Source organism: Sinocyclocheilus anshuiensis, unplaced genomic scaffold (assembly GCF_001515605.1).
Source record: "Sinocyclocheilus anshuiensis isolate Anshui unplaced genomic scaffold, SAMN03320099.WGS_v1.1 scaffold936, whole genome shotgun sequence".
NCBI classification, from domain to species: Eukaryota; Metazoa; Chordata; class Actinopteri; order Cypriniformes; family Cyprinidae; genus Sinocyclocheilus; species Sinocyclocheilus anshuiensis.
The window spans coordinates 489,654-503,345 of record NW_015552621.1 but is presented as its reverse complement, the minus strand read 5'-3'; the positions used below and the strand labels follow the sequence as shown (position 1 = coordinate 503,345).

The 13,692-nt window shown below is 36.9% G+C and overlaps 1 protein-coding gene across 2 annotated transcripts in view; it reads left to right on the top strand.

Moving 5' to 3' along the window:
- Positions 1–13,692, top strand: part of LOC107666257 (metastasis-associated protein MTA1-like) — a 51,812-nt gene that overhangs the window by 11,911 nt on the left and 26,209 nt on the right. The window contains exons 1-3 of one of the 2 annotated variants that reach the window (XM_016457480.1): positions 2,137–2,206; positions 3,345–3,466; positions 3,567–3,660. Coding sequence is in view for 1 of the 2 variants with exons in the window: in XM_016457479.1 (XP_016312965.1) it covers positions 2,139–2,206; positions 3,567–3,660 (162 nt within the window). In the remaining variant the exon portion in view is untranslated. Of the gene's footprint in view, positions 1–2,136; positions 2,207–3,344; positions 3,467–3,566; positions 3,661–13,692 lie in introns of those variants that run through there. The other variant, XM_016457479.1, reaches the window with a different exon arrangement.

Sequence of the window (13,692 nt, the reverse complement as noted above, 5' to 3'; positions counted from 1 at the left end):
CATCTCATGTTTTTAAATGAAAAATGTACTCTGTGTGATTGGCTTTCCGCCCTTTGTATTAAACTATGCATACATATATGATGCTGTTTTGTTTATAGTTGTTTAAGCAACTTAATTAATTATAATTGGTTTATAAACATTATTTTAAACGTTATGCACTTTTTTGAATAAACGTTTTAGAGGTCGACCGATGTATCGGTTTTGTGGATTAATCGGCACCGATAGTTGATTGCTGGAACTATCGGTTATCGGCAAAAATCCATGCCGATAGTTTTCCGGGTTGCGTCCATTGCTGGAGCGGCTGAGAAGGGTCTGCTGTCATTACACAGTGAACCGAAACTGTTTGGTTGACAACATTTTTTTGATAAGATCTTGTTTTGTGTTCAGCAGAAGAAAGAAAAGCATACAGGTTTGGAATGACATGAGGGTGAGTAAATGATGACAGAAGTTTCATTTTTGAGTGGACTATCTGTTTAAGATGCTGTTGTCAGAGCTGTGACAAAGTAGTTAACTACTGTCATCTGACTTAAGCCGCTGATATGGGCATTTTAAGTTCAAATCCGACTTAACTTGTGTCTCATGCCCTCTGTATCATTACATAATTCTCATGCCATCTTTTTATTCTCATCAAAAGTGGCAGAAAAAAGGGTTGTAGGATGGTGCTGTATTTCAAAACCAAAGTTTGTAATTCTTCTGGAGTTTAGTCCCACTTGTTTTATTGCCCTTTAAATTCTCAGGAAAATCATCCATTTTGATGTATTAGTAAACAGACTTCTCTCTGAAACAGGAACTGTTGGCTCACATGGCTGTGCTACCAAACACTGAGTTTGCAAGCGTGTTTTTGCCAGACTTGATGTTCTGGTCCCCCCGCCCCCCACCACCAAATCATGGGATTACTGTGTTAGCGTGTGTGTATGTGTATGCCGTCTGCTGTACGCGGGGTGTAATCTGCCAGAGGTCCTGGCGCGCACAGGGTTAAGACCAAGCACCCCACCAAGCCTGAGGCCTGCGGGGGACGTCCCACAGAGCCGTAAGCCTGCACAGAGCCCACACGCCCTGGAGCAAGGCCAACAGCACATGCACAGAACACAAACACACACAAATACATCGGGAAGGAGGGTTGACACAAGAAAGAAAGAACTGAGAGAATTGGTAGGAGGGTCAATGGCTAAAGTGGCTCTATGATAAAAGAAGCTTTTAAAAATCTATGTTCTTAGAAATGTTATAAAAAAGTTTGAATTGAATGACTTTAAAGATATCATGTTGTCCTCATGCCTTGAATACATGTGAGTGTGCACATCTTCATACATACATTTTATATATATATATATATATATATATATATATATATATATGTCAAATTATCTGAAATTACAAGAGACTTTTTGACCTTGAAACACACTCATGACGTTCTGCAGGGGTGGTCTCTGACAATTTCCTGTTTTTTTTTTCTTTTTCTTTCTTTCTGCATGTTGGTGATTTTATTGGTCGCAACACATGACCTTGATTTGACAGACAATGTTTTTCAAACAATACTTAGGCTTTCTTTTCAAGAATTTCATTTCTTTCTTTCTTTCATTATTACATCAGGATGATTGTATCACCCTGACATTTTGCTAATGAGTTTTTTGAGTTTCAATTTGAAACTCAAAATGAATTGAATTCCAAAGTTAAGTAGTCTACATGCTCATGATAGAAGAGCTTTATTCAAATTGTGTATTTGAATTGCATTCTTATTTTTGAATACATTTTTTAACCATCGAGACAAAAAAGAAAAAAAAAGTGTTCATGTCTGTCTTGTTTGGGTTTAATGTTGTGTTTTGCCCGTGATTGTCCTGATAGTGGCATGTCGTTTGGTGCCAGTCAAAAGTGGATGCTGAAGGTTATCTCTGAGGTTGAGTTACAAACGCCATAGCTTTTCACAGTGTCAACGCAGTTGTTTTCAAGTGTTGTTGTTGGGGAACTCGCCAAAAGGCAGCGGCGCTCCAGCCATGTATCCCGGCGGAGAATGCTCTGTTTAGTCTCTGAAACAATCTGGTAAGCCTCAGCAGGTGTGAGAGTGTGACAGGAGATGCTGCCTGTCGCTGACAGACTGTAGGTGTGTGAACACTAACGGTTGTTTCTTTTTCTCCTCACAGATTATGTTTACTTCGAAAACTCCTCCAGTAACCCACTACTGATCAGGCGAATAGAGGAACTCAACAAGGTGAGTGACAAACAAGTGTGTGTGTTGCTAAAAGCCAATCAAACACTACAAGACTGAAGCTGGTCAACCTTTAGTGCTTTAAGTCTGCAACAAAAAGCCTGGATTGTAGCCAAGTCGCAGTATTCTTTTAGTATACACACTTGTGAGGAAATATCAGCAAATGGCAATGCAATTGCAAGAGAGTGGAAAAATGTTTGTAATGAAAGAGAACAAAGACTGGGGCTTTTTTCAGGCTCCAAAATTAGTTAAAAAAAAAACAAAGAAAATAAGTTATCATAGAAGTGGTCCGTACGGCTTGTGTGCTATATTCTAAATATTCTGAAGCCATTTGTGTTGTTTTTGTTAACTAAAACTAAACTATTGATTTCATTAATTTAAAGGAGAAATAAAAGAAAATAGAAATATTAGATGATTATAACTAACTTGAACTTAAATTTTAAAAACTTAAATGAAAACTAGAAATGTTGTTTTGATAAGTTGAAATACTGAAATTAAACTGAAAATTAAAGATAAATATAAATATTTCAAATAAAAATGACAAAAACACGACAAAATTGATAAAACTTAAATTAAAATGAAAACTGATTATGTAAAAAAAAAAAAAAATTCTAAATGCTAATAAATACTGTAATAGTATATATAAATGTTAGTAAAATAACACTGGAAGTCATAGGATGGATTTATGTGAGGAACAGACCAAAATCTGCTCCAGCTCTTTTCTGTGTATTTATGAGAGAAGTAGCAATTTCCGATTCAGCAGCACATCATTCTTTTGAGTCGATAATCTTTAGACAAGCCAGACCTTTTAAACCAGGCTAAATCATAGGCCTAACTCTAAACTCTTGGTCTGATTGATTCGTTCACTAATTGAGCTGATTCAGTTTATTAGTTCAACTCATTTTTATCTTTCTTTTATGGTGGTTTTTGTCTTTTTTGAAACTCGAGAGCCCAAGTCCTCATTTACTTTTATTTTATTGAAAATAGTGGCCAGAATGTTCTTTAAAATGTCACCTTTTGTGATACCTTTAAATATGCAAAGGGTGACAAGCTTCAGTATTGTAGTGAGCGTTTGACAAAACCCCACACCTAAATGACTGAAAAATCTCAAAGCTACAGCTTTCTATCTTTTTTCTTACAGTGTTCACACTTTTAAGCCTTTAGCATCCTCTAACATCACACTGCACCCCCCTGTCTGCCCTCCTCATCTTCTCTCCATCACGAGACCCTCTCAAATCAGCCAGGAAGTGCAGAGGTGTTTAGGTCATGGTTATGATTTGATCCTCAATTTGCATATTGAGGCTTCCCCAGGAGCTGATTGGTCTAGAAGCTGTTGCTGTGACAACTCTGTTTCCGTTTGCAGACGGCGAATGGGAATGTGGAGGCCAAAGTGGTGTGTTTCTACCGACGCAGAGACATCTCTACAGCACTCATCGCCCTTGCTGATAAACATGCACGTGAGTAGCTGTCAAAGACTACTTTACCCACAATGCTTTGAGCCAGGGCTGTACGTTAACTTTTTTTTCACATAGCACTGTCCCTGTATCGATATCGCGGCACGTGCGCTGCAGTGGACCGCGCTTAATTTAAATACAAGAGCAGCGTTTAAAACGGAGTAGAAAAGGGCAAGGTTTCTAAAAAATAATGAATAGAGCATAATATATAGCCTACAACAAGGTTTAATCTGGCCGCAGACAGAGGAACACAACCAGGGTTGCTTGATATAAAGAGACGTAATCCCCGAAACAGAGCTTCCCACTTGCGCAATACGGAAATATCTGCTAAGCGTGTTACTTGTTTTTGTCAACCTGGCAACCATGTACATGCACGCGCTCTCCACTGTGGATAAACACGCTTACTTTATGAAAACACTGGTTAGCTTGCAGTTTAGCGATCTCCACTATTCTATTCTCAGAAAAGTGTAATTTATCAAGTGTTCATTTGAGAGAGAGAGAGAGAGAGAGAGGCTGTGTATGTATAAATTACCACCGTTTTGCCGTGTTTCTCTATTAACATTGAAGCTGTGGCTTTAGAAACGATGATGTTACCAGCTCCTTGTTGAGAAAGATAATGTAGCTCTTCAGCGATTAAGCTATTTTATTGATAAAATTGCGGGGCAGCCCTGAAAAGAATGTCTGTGCGCGCGCGCAGCGTGAGTGACTAAACGTGTGTGCGTGAGGTACAGAGAAGACGGCGCATTAGTTTAGAACTCTTCTCATTTTTATTTTTATTTTTTAAACGTGGAGAGTGTGTTGATTTGTGCAATGATAACCTACCAGCAATGTTAAGATGATTTAAATATATTAGAATTAGTACATTACAATATACATTTATTAGAATGAGTACATTATTATTTATGGGCTTTCAAAACAAGATGCAAACAATCAGAATATTGTACCTGGTGGGGAGTGCCCAATGTAAACATGAAACATATGCCATTACCTATATTGTACTGTGGTGCAGTTATGGAGGCCCTTCATAATGCAGAGGTCAACTGCCTGCTCTGCCAATAGTTAGCAACAGCCCTATAGTATGCAGTGTTTAATAAACAGCTGTTTTACAAAATTAGAGGTGAAATTGAGTGCAGTCGCGTATCGTAATATGTATCGTATCGTGGCATATGTATCGTGATACATATCGTATCGTGACTTTGCTGGTGATACACAGCCCTATCGCACACCCCTAACTACCAAGTATAATCAATCTCACACACACAAACAAGCACAACGAACTCACTATTAAGCACACTATTAAGCGGCTGTGTTATGAACATGCAAAACTGTATCGCACGCGTGCTACAGTGGTAAATTTATTCATCGCACAGACCAGTTTTTTCGTAGCACGTGCGACATATATGTCGCACTGTACAGCCCTGCTTTGAGCTGAAATGTAGGATGAGATGGGGCAGGGCAATAAACCATATCATATCGAGATCACAATGAAATTTATGTTGATGACGATGATAAACTCTGTTTACTCAATATGGATTAATCTAACGGCCTGTCACACAGCAGAAGTAAAGGCGACACTAGCTTGTCAGTGCATGTCGTCTAACACATTAAGTCTGCTTGTTCTGCCTGTCTCTGAGAATGAAAGGTGCGGTTTCGAATACTACACAAACTCACACTTGAGGCTTACGGTGTTTTCTGTATCTGCTGTCTCAATATAGGAGTTCACATGAACTTCATCTCCAGAGATGTTCTTAGTCACTTCACAAGCTTTTCTTTATTTCATTTGAGAAAGACCACTGTCGAACACAGACTGAAACTGAAAGATTTTCATGACAAACCGCCAAAATAAATGTTCGATTTTACTTGAAGAAAGTATGACAGAAATAATTTACTATTGTATACTAAATGTACTTCTCAAGGTAATAGTAATGTTATTTTTTCTAAGAAATATCATACAACCAAGAATTTATTTTCATCCATGTTTAATTTATACAGTTTTTTTGTGTGGCATCTTATTTGCCAAAAAATGAAAATGAAAAAAAAAAAAAATGCTTTTGTTGTAAATTACCTTAGTTTTTACCTTATTAATTTCATTAGACTCAATTTTTGATGATAAATTTGTATTAAATCGTAACAGAAAAAATAAAGCGAGAAGGATGAATTGTTCACAATAAGATCTATGAAATGCATTTACAAAATAGAGTGGGTGAATTTTCATATCATGCCGACTAGAACATTTAACTATTCAACTGAAAAATTCATTATTCATTGAAAGTTTTGTTTGTGGCTTGCTGTCTACTACCTAAATAAACAGCTACCCTCTACGGATGCATCCTAACTGAAATGGAACCTCATAACATCAAATGTGATTTTGGACAAAATAAGGTTTTTTAGCAACTTATTAGGCAGCATAATTCTGCTGCTTACTTTTTGGAGCCTTTGTGTTGGGAGGGTTTCTAGGCAGTTGTCTTCCAGTTTGTTTGCAGTCCTCAATGGCCACCCACAATCCGCTCACTGAACCTGAAATTTGTTTCTGGAGACATCCGCCTGGTGTCTGTTATCATACAGAGCTAGAATAAAGTCAGTTTATCCCAAGTGATTGTGCATTATATTTCAAAAGTTTGTTCTAGAATGCATCTCTTTTCAATATTCAGTTTCAGGCACCTTGTAGTGACGTATACATTTGCTTCTTTATAAACATGAATTACCATTCACACACATTTAAATTTTGTATTACAAGTTTCTGAGTGAAACAGAATAGTCATTAGAAAGTAATAGGTGGGGCTTGATTTTATCCATTTAGATTTTATTAGATAAAACATATTAGGCTAGAATAGTGTTGGTTGATATTTTTTCTCTCTCTCTATATATAATATATTAAAGCAATAAGCCCCAAGAAGCCATGGTTTACAGTGAATTTATAACAGCTAAGGTGCGTTGTTAGGCACAACGTGAAGCGTAGCTGTTATAAATTCACTGTAAACCACGGCTTCACGGGGCTTATTGCTTTTATAAAACGCTTATTCCATATACGTAGATAGGTTTCACAAAATAAAACAGAGCAAATAAAGTGTAATGATATTAATAAAAACCGTATTCTTCCACCAAACAATGTAGTTCCTCAGAAACCGTTGTGGTTGCAACAAAGTGGTTGCCAAGCAACACACAAAGTAAACAAAGGTGTATGTTTGTAGATTAATTTACAACAGCTTCGAATGCGACTCAACCAATCAGAATCAAGGACCGGAACTATCCGTTTTATAAAGAAATATTTAATATATATATAATAATATATATATTTTGGTCAGTTTTTGATATGATACATAAGACCAGTGATGTTTATTAAATAGGGACAGTTTTATCTTTTATTTTAAAGTCTTTAAAATTAGTGTAATTAGTGCCCGAGCACCAATGGTGTGAGGACCCTCTTGGAATTGCTCTGTTTATTCTTCTTCTCCAAATTGAATCACATTTTTGAGGGCCTAAACATGCTCCAAAACTGACGAAACTTTGCACATGCATCTGAACTGGTGAAAATTTACATCTGATATGAGTTTCAGAATTGGGTGTGGCAAAATGGTTCGATAGCGCCACCTATAAAATTTAAACGAAGCGCCCCTCCTGCTACGTTTCATGTACGTGTACGAAATTTAGTACATGCATGTAATGTCCCAATACCTACAAAAAACAAACTCTTGGAGCGAAGTCCTAAACACAACAGGAAGTCAGCCATTTTGGAATTTTCCTCCACGATTCTTTGCATTTTTTTTTGCCATTTTCAGGCCTCGTACTTTAATGAGCTCCTCCTACAGTTTTAATCGGATCATCTTCAAATTTGGTGAGTGTAATCATAAGGCCTTGCAATGCTAAAATGTGAAGATCATGAGTTTTCGTTGAAGGGCGTATCCCTGGCAGCCTGACAAATTTTGATGTTTTGCCATGAAATATGAAGTTGCTGTAACTCAGGCAAACATTGTCAAATCTGCCCCAAACTTCACACGTTTGATAGGAGTTCTGTCCTGAACACATGTCCATGCCCATATTCAGTTATAGTCATAGCACCTCCTACTGTCAACAGGAAGTGATATGCCTAACACTGTTATGGACTCCTAGCAACATATTAAAAAGCATCAGCAAGTGTTAAATAGGCTAGCAACATGTTAGAAACATGCTAGCAACACTTAGCTAAGTGCTATTAATACAAGGAAACAGGAAGTTGCTGTAACTCAGGCATGCAATGTCCAATCTGCCCCAAACTTAACTTGTTTGGTAAGAGTCCTGGCCTGAAGACATCTACATGCCTATATTCAGTTATAGTCATAGCGCCACCAACTGTCAACAGGAAGTGACATGTATTAGCAACACACTAAAATAAGCCATTGAGTGCTAAACATGCTAGCAACACTTACTGAGTGCTAAAGCATGCTATTAATGCCATGAAATAGGAAGTTGTTGCAACTCATGCATGGAATGTCCAATCTGCCTCAAACTTCCAAGAGCAAATAAAGTGTAATGATATTAATAAAAACCGTATTCTTCCACCAAACAATGTAGTTCCTCAGAAACCGTTGTGGTTGCAACAAAGTGGTTGCCAAGCAACACACAAAGTAAACAAAGGTGTATGTTTGTAGATTAATTTACAACAGCTTCGAATGCGACTCAACCAATCAGAATCAAGGACCGGAACTATCCGTTTTATAAAGAAATATTTAATATATATATAATAATATATATATTTTGGTCAGTTTTTGATATGATACATAAGACCAGTGATGTTTATTAAATAGGGACAGTTTTATCTTTTATTTTAAAGTCTTTAAAATTAGTGTAATTAGTGCCCGAGCACCAATGGTGTGAGGACCCTCTTGGAATTGCTCTGTTTATTCTTCTTCTCCAAATTGAATCACATTTTTGAGGGCCTAAACATGCTCCAAAACTGACGAAACTTTGCACATGCATCTGAACTGGTGAAAATTTACATCTGATATGAGTTTCAGAATTGGGTGTGGCAAAATGGTTCGATAGCGCCACCTATAAAATTTAAACGAAGCGCCCCTCCTGCTACGTTTCATGTACGTGTACGAAATTTAGTACATGCATGTAATGTCCCAATACCTACAAAAAACAAACTCTTGGAGCGAAGTCCTAAACACAACAGGAAGTCAGCCATTTTGGAATTTTCCTCCTCGATTCTTTGCATTTTTTTTTGCCATTTTCAGGCCTCGTACTTTAATGAGCTCCTCCTACAGTTTTAATCGGATCATCTTCAAATTTGGTGAGTGTAATCATAAGGCCTTGCGATGCTAAAATGTGAAGATCATGAGTTTTCGTTGAAGGGCGTATCCCTGGCAGCCTGACAAATTTTGATGTTTTGCCATGAAATATGAAGTTGCTGTAACTCAGGCAAACATTGTCAAATCTGCCCCAAACTTCACACGTTTGATAGGAGTTCTGTCCTGAACACATGTCCATGCCCATATTCAGTTATAGTCATAGCACCTCCTACTGTCAACAGGAAGTGATATGCCTAACACTGTTATGGACTCCTAGCAACATATTAAAAAGCATCAGCAAGTGTTAAATAGGCTAGCAACATGTTAGAAACATGCTAGCAACACTTAGCTAAGTGCTATTAATACAAGGAAACAGGAAGTTGCTGTAACTCAGGCATGCAATGTCCAATCTGCCCCAAACTTAACTTGTTTGGTAAGAGTCCTGGCCTGAAGACATCTACATGCCTATATTCAGTTATAGTCATAGCGCCACCAACTGTCAACAGGAAGTGACATGTATTAGCAACACACTAAAATAAGCCATTGAGTGCTAAACATGCTAGCAACACTTACTGAGTGCTAAAGCATGCTATTAATGCCATGAAATAGGAAGTTGTTGCAACTCATGCATGGAATGTCCAATCTGCCTCAAACTTCACGTTTTTTATAAGAGTCCTGGCCTGAAGACATCTACATACCCATATTCGGTTATAGTCATAGCCCCACCTACTGGCAACAGGAAGTGACATGTTTAACACTGTGATACACTATTAACAACATAGTACAATATGCAATATACAATGTGCTAAACATGCTATAAACATGCTAGCAACACTTGCTAAGTGATAAAGCATGCTATAAATGCCATGAAACAGGAAGTTGTTGTAACTCAGACGTCCGATCTGCCCCAAACTCCACACGTTTGATAAGAGTCCTGACCAGAACACATCTAAAGGCTAATATTCAGTTATAATCATAGGGCCACCTGCTGGCAACAGGAAATGACTTGTTTTACACTAACTGAAACATGCAAAGTCCGATCTGCCCCAAACTTCACATTTTTGATAAGAGTCCTGGCCTGAAGACTTCACATTTTTGTAGGGCTGTCGTGATTCGTCAGTTTTATTCGACTATTCGATTGTAAAAAATCCTCGACTTCATTTTGCTCGCATCGACTAACTGGCAAAATACCGGAAGTGGCTCATTTCACAGATGAGAATGTATAAAACACATTATTAGTCTGTTTTCCAACTTTCCAAGGCTGCATGATGTATTAAACCCATTTAAAAATCATAATTAAGCATAATTGTGAATTCACAAATGCTACGATTTAATTAAATAATTATATGCGATGCAGTTCTAATACAGTATATGCGCTTTAATTATTTACATGCGTGTAGGTTAAGTACATGCGTCCACATATTCATTAAATTACAGTGGCTATAGCATTTCTGTCCTAAAGAAATGGCCAAATACTAAAGATTAAGTGGACATTTGAATGAAATGGTGCTTGGTCAATATTAAACAAGGATTAGATCGCACAGTAATGTGTAAAAACAATCATCAGGTCGTTGGCGCCCTCTGCAGGCCTTTGGTTGTAATGCGTAATGCACATTAGCTCTATTGTTTAAAATATTATGTATTTTAACAATTTTGTTCAATAATGCCATATGATTTCTTGCTTTTGATACTTTATTTGAACTAATTATTATTGCCTCATTGCTATTATATATGTTTTTTAAGTAATTTTAAAGGCTATTGTTCATTTACATCTATTTTTATTACCACAAAAAAATTAATTATAATTATAGGGCCCTATGAAATCCGTTTTATTTCCAAATTCGTTTTTTTTCCATTTTCATTTTTCTATACTCTGTTTTAATGGTTAAATTAAATTTTATTAATCAAAAAGCCTGTCTAATTAATTGAGTTTTACAGTGTTATCTTTACCAAATTCAGTTTTCCATTATTTTCTGGATTCCATTTTAATGGTTCCATTACATTTTAATAATCAAAAGCATCTCCAATTAATTGATTTTATTTAAAAAAAAAGAAAAAAAAAACTTTTTTTTTTTCAGAAATACTGCACATTTAAATTTTTCTCCTAAATAAATTCTGGTAAATAATATTTCTGGTAAATACTCATTTAAAAATGTTTTTTTGATTATAATTTTATTATTAGTAGACTAGAACACGTGGATATGTTGTCATTCTTACACTATAATACTGAACTTTGATTTCAGTGATTTGGACTATGAGATGGACACTTGCTTTTGAACTTTGTTGCACTTTACTTTTTGATTTAATTTGGTTTAATGAAATATAGTTTAATAAAATATTCTTAAGTAAAATTGTTGATTTTTTTGGGGATGGGAAAGTAATCGTGTAGATTAATCGTTTAACCGACATATTAGTCGATAGATTAATCGAAATAAAAATAGTCATTAGTGGCAGCCCTACATTTTTGATAAGAGTCCTGGCCTGAAGACATTTAAAGGCCAATATTCAGTTATAATCATAGCACCAACTGCTGGCAACAGGATATGTCATGTTTTACACCAACTCAAACATACCATGTTCAGTCAGCACCAAACTTCACATTTTTGATAAAAGTCCTCGCCTGAAGATATCTACATGCAAATATTCAGTTATAGTCATAGTGCCACCAGCTGGCAGCAGGAAGTTTGTTACAAATAAATGACTTTGCCATATTCTTCCTATGTTTACCACTTTAAATGCATATTGCCCACCGTTCACTGTTTTCCTAAGGCCACCGGGTCGTTGTGTGGTAATTATTTTGATAGCAGGCTGATTTTGATCTCACACTCATGTTTGCTTCTCTGCATCTGCACATTATCAGAACACCACCAAAGTGTGGTGAACAACTTTAATTCTTTCATTTTTGGCTCGTTGTCTTTGGTTTAAGGGAACAGTGCACCAAAAAATTCTAATTTTGTAATTTGCTCACCTTCATATCGTTCAAGACTTGTATGTTCCTCTTTGTTGCGTGGAACATATACATAGATATTTAGCAGAATGTTCTTGCTGTTCCATACAATTAAGCATGTAGTTTTCCAAAACATGAAAGTGAATGACCAGTGCTGTCAAACTTCAAAAGAGAAAAGGAGCCATAAAAGTGGCCCTTATGATGTCAAATATATTTCTCGCATATTGTAACCGATTGTCATTGGCATCAAACCTGGTTCAGTGCTTTTTTTTGTAGCTTTACATCCCTGGCTCCCATTCATTTACTTTATATGGAAAAAGAGCAGCCTTGACATTCTTCAGAATACCTCCTTTTGTGTTCCATGGAAGAAAGTGGGTTTGACATGAGGGTGAGTAAATGAGTAAAAGGAGTGAACTAATCCTTTAAATCTTGTTAGAGGTTCAGGCAAAAAGCTGCAAGATATTTGTGTCATCCATTATGTAATATTCAGATGAGTGACAGCCCTTAAAACACCCTCCTCTCTTGAATGAACTGTAGTTGTGAGTCTTTTAAAAGAGAATCTGTTCCTGCTGTGAACAAAACCTTCCTCCAAAATGGCTGCTGTATAGATTTATCATCACAGGGGTATCTGAGTGGTTTGTAAGTACGGGGGTTAGACACAGTGCTTATGCGTATTAAAGAGATTTCGGCTTCAGTCCGCGCAACACACAAGTCTGATTCTGTGACCATGAAGCCTATTTGTTCATATGGACCACACAGATGCAGTCAAGAGGAACTCTCTCTCTCTGTGTGTGTGTGTGTGTGTTATGGACCTCTCCTCAATGCCAGCAGCCTCTCCGTGGACCTTCAGACATTTGCAATATGTGAAAAATGCATGGCAGGAATGGTTGTTCACCGCATGGGTGTGGGCTACATCCTGTCTCTGCCTTTGGAAAAGGGAAAGGGAGTTGAAGAATGAGTGGAAGAGCATAAGGAAAAAGAAAAGTCACAGAGTAGAGGGAGAATGAGGGGAAAGCCTAACCAATGAGAAAGAGGGAAGGCACAAGTTCAGTGTTGGCTGGAGGTTGTCTCATGTGCCTTCACACAAGAGCTAGATGCAGCGCATTGGCCCATTGTGCATTCATTCATTCATTCATTCATTCATTCATTCACCTGTCGCAATAATCAATATATCGACTTATCGCACAATATATGAACATGACCTCAATAATTTTTGGTGACGCAATATATCGCCCATTATATTTACTTAAAAATTAATGTCACCATGTTTTGTACATTCCACTTGCACCTGTGTCTTTTGCAGCTTCTCGTATATGGGCTTACATTTCTGCCACAATTCTGCGCGCGAAAGATCATATTTTGAGCGCACAAAAGTGCATTTTGCACGCGCGCGATCTGAGTTTGTGGAGAAAATGTTCGTTTCGCAAAGAAAAAAGTCTTTCGAGCGCACGGAAATCAATTTTGCATTTAAAATACGTTTTTGGATGTGTGCAGGCATAATTATTATGCAAGTTGATATTCTGATTATATTTTTTTCCAAGCACATTTTACCAATAATTATAACTACTATTAATCTTGTATTTAATCACTTATAATCTATATATTATCGTTCATGACGGCTGAAAGTGAAAAACGCCTTATATTCAGGTGGGCATAATTATTAAGAAGGTTATCTTCTACAGATAAAATCTCGAGATGGACTAAAAATGAATTCCCAAAACTTACTGCCAGATTCCGGAAGATAAATTCTTCAGTGGTACAAGAGGATGTGGTGCTGGTCCTTCTCAACTTATCTGTCTATAAAGCATATATATATAT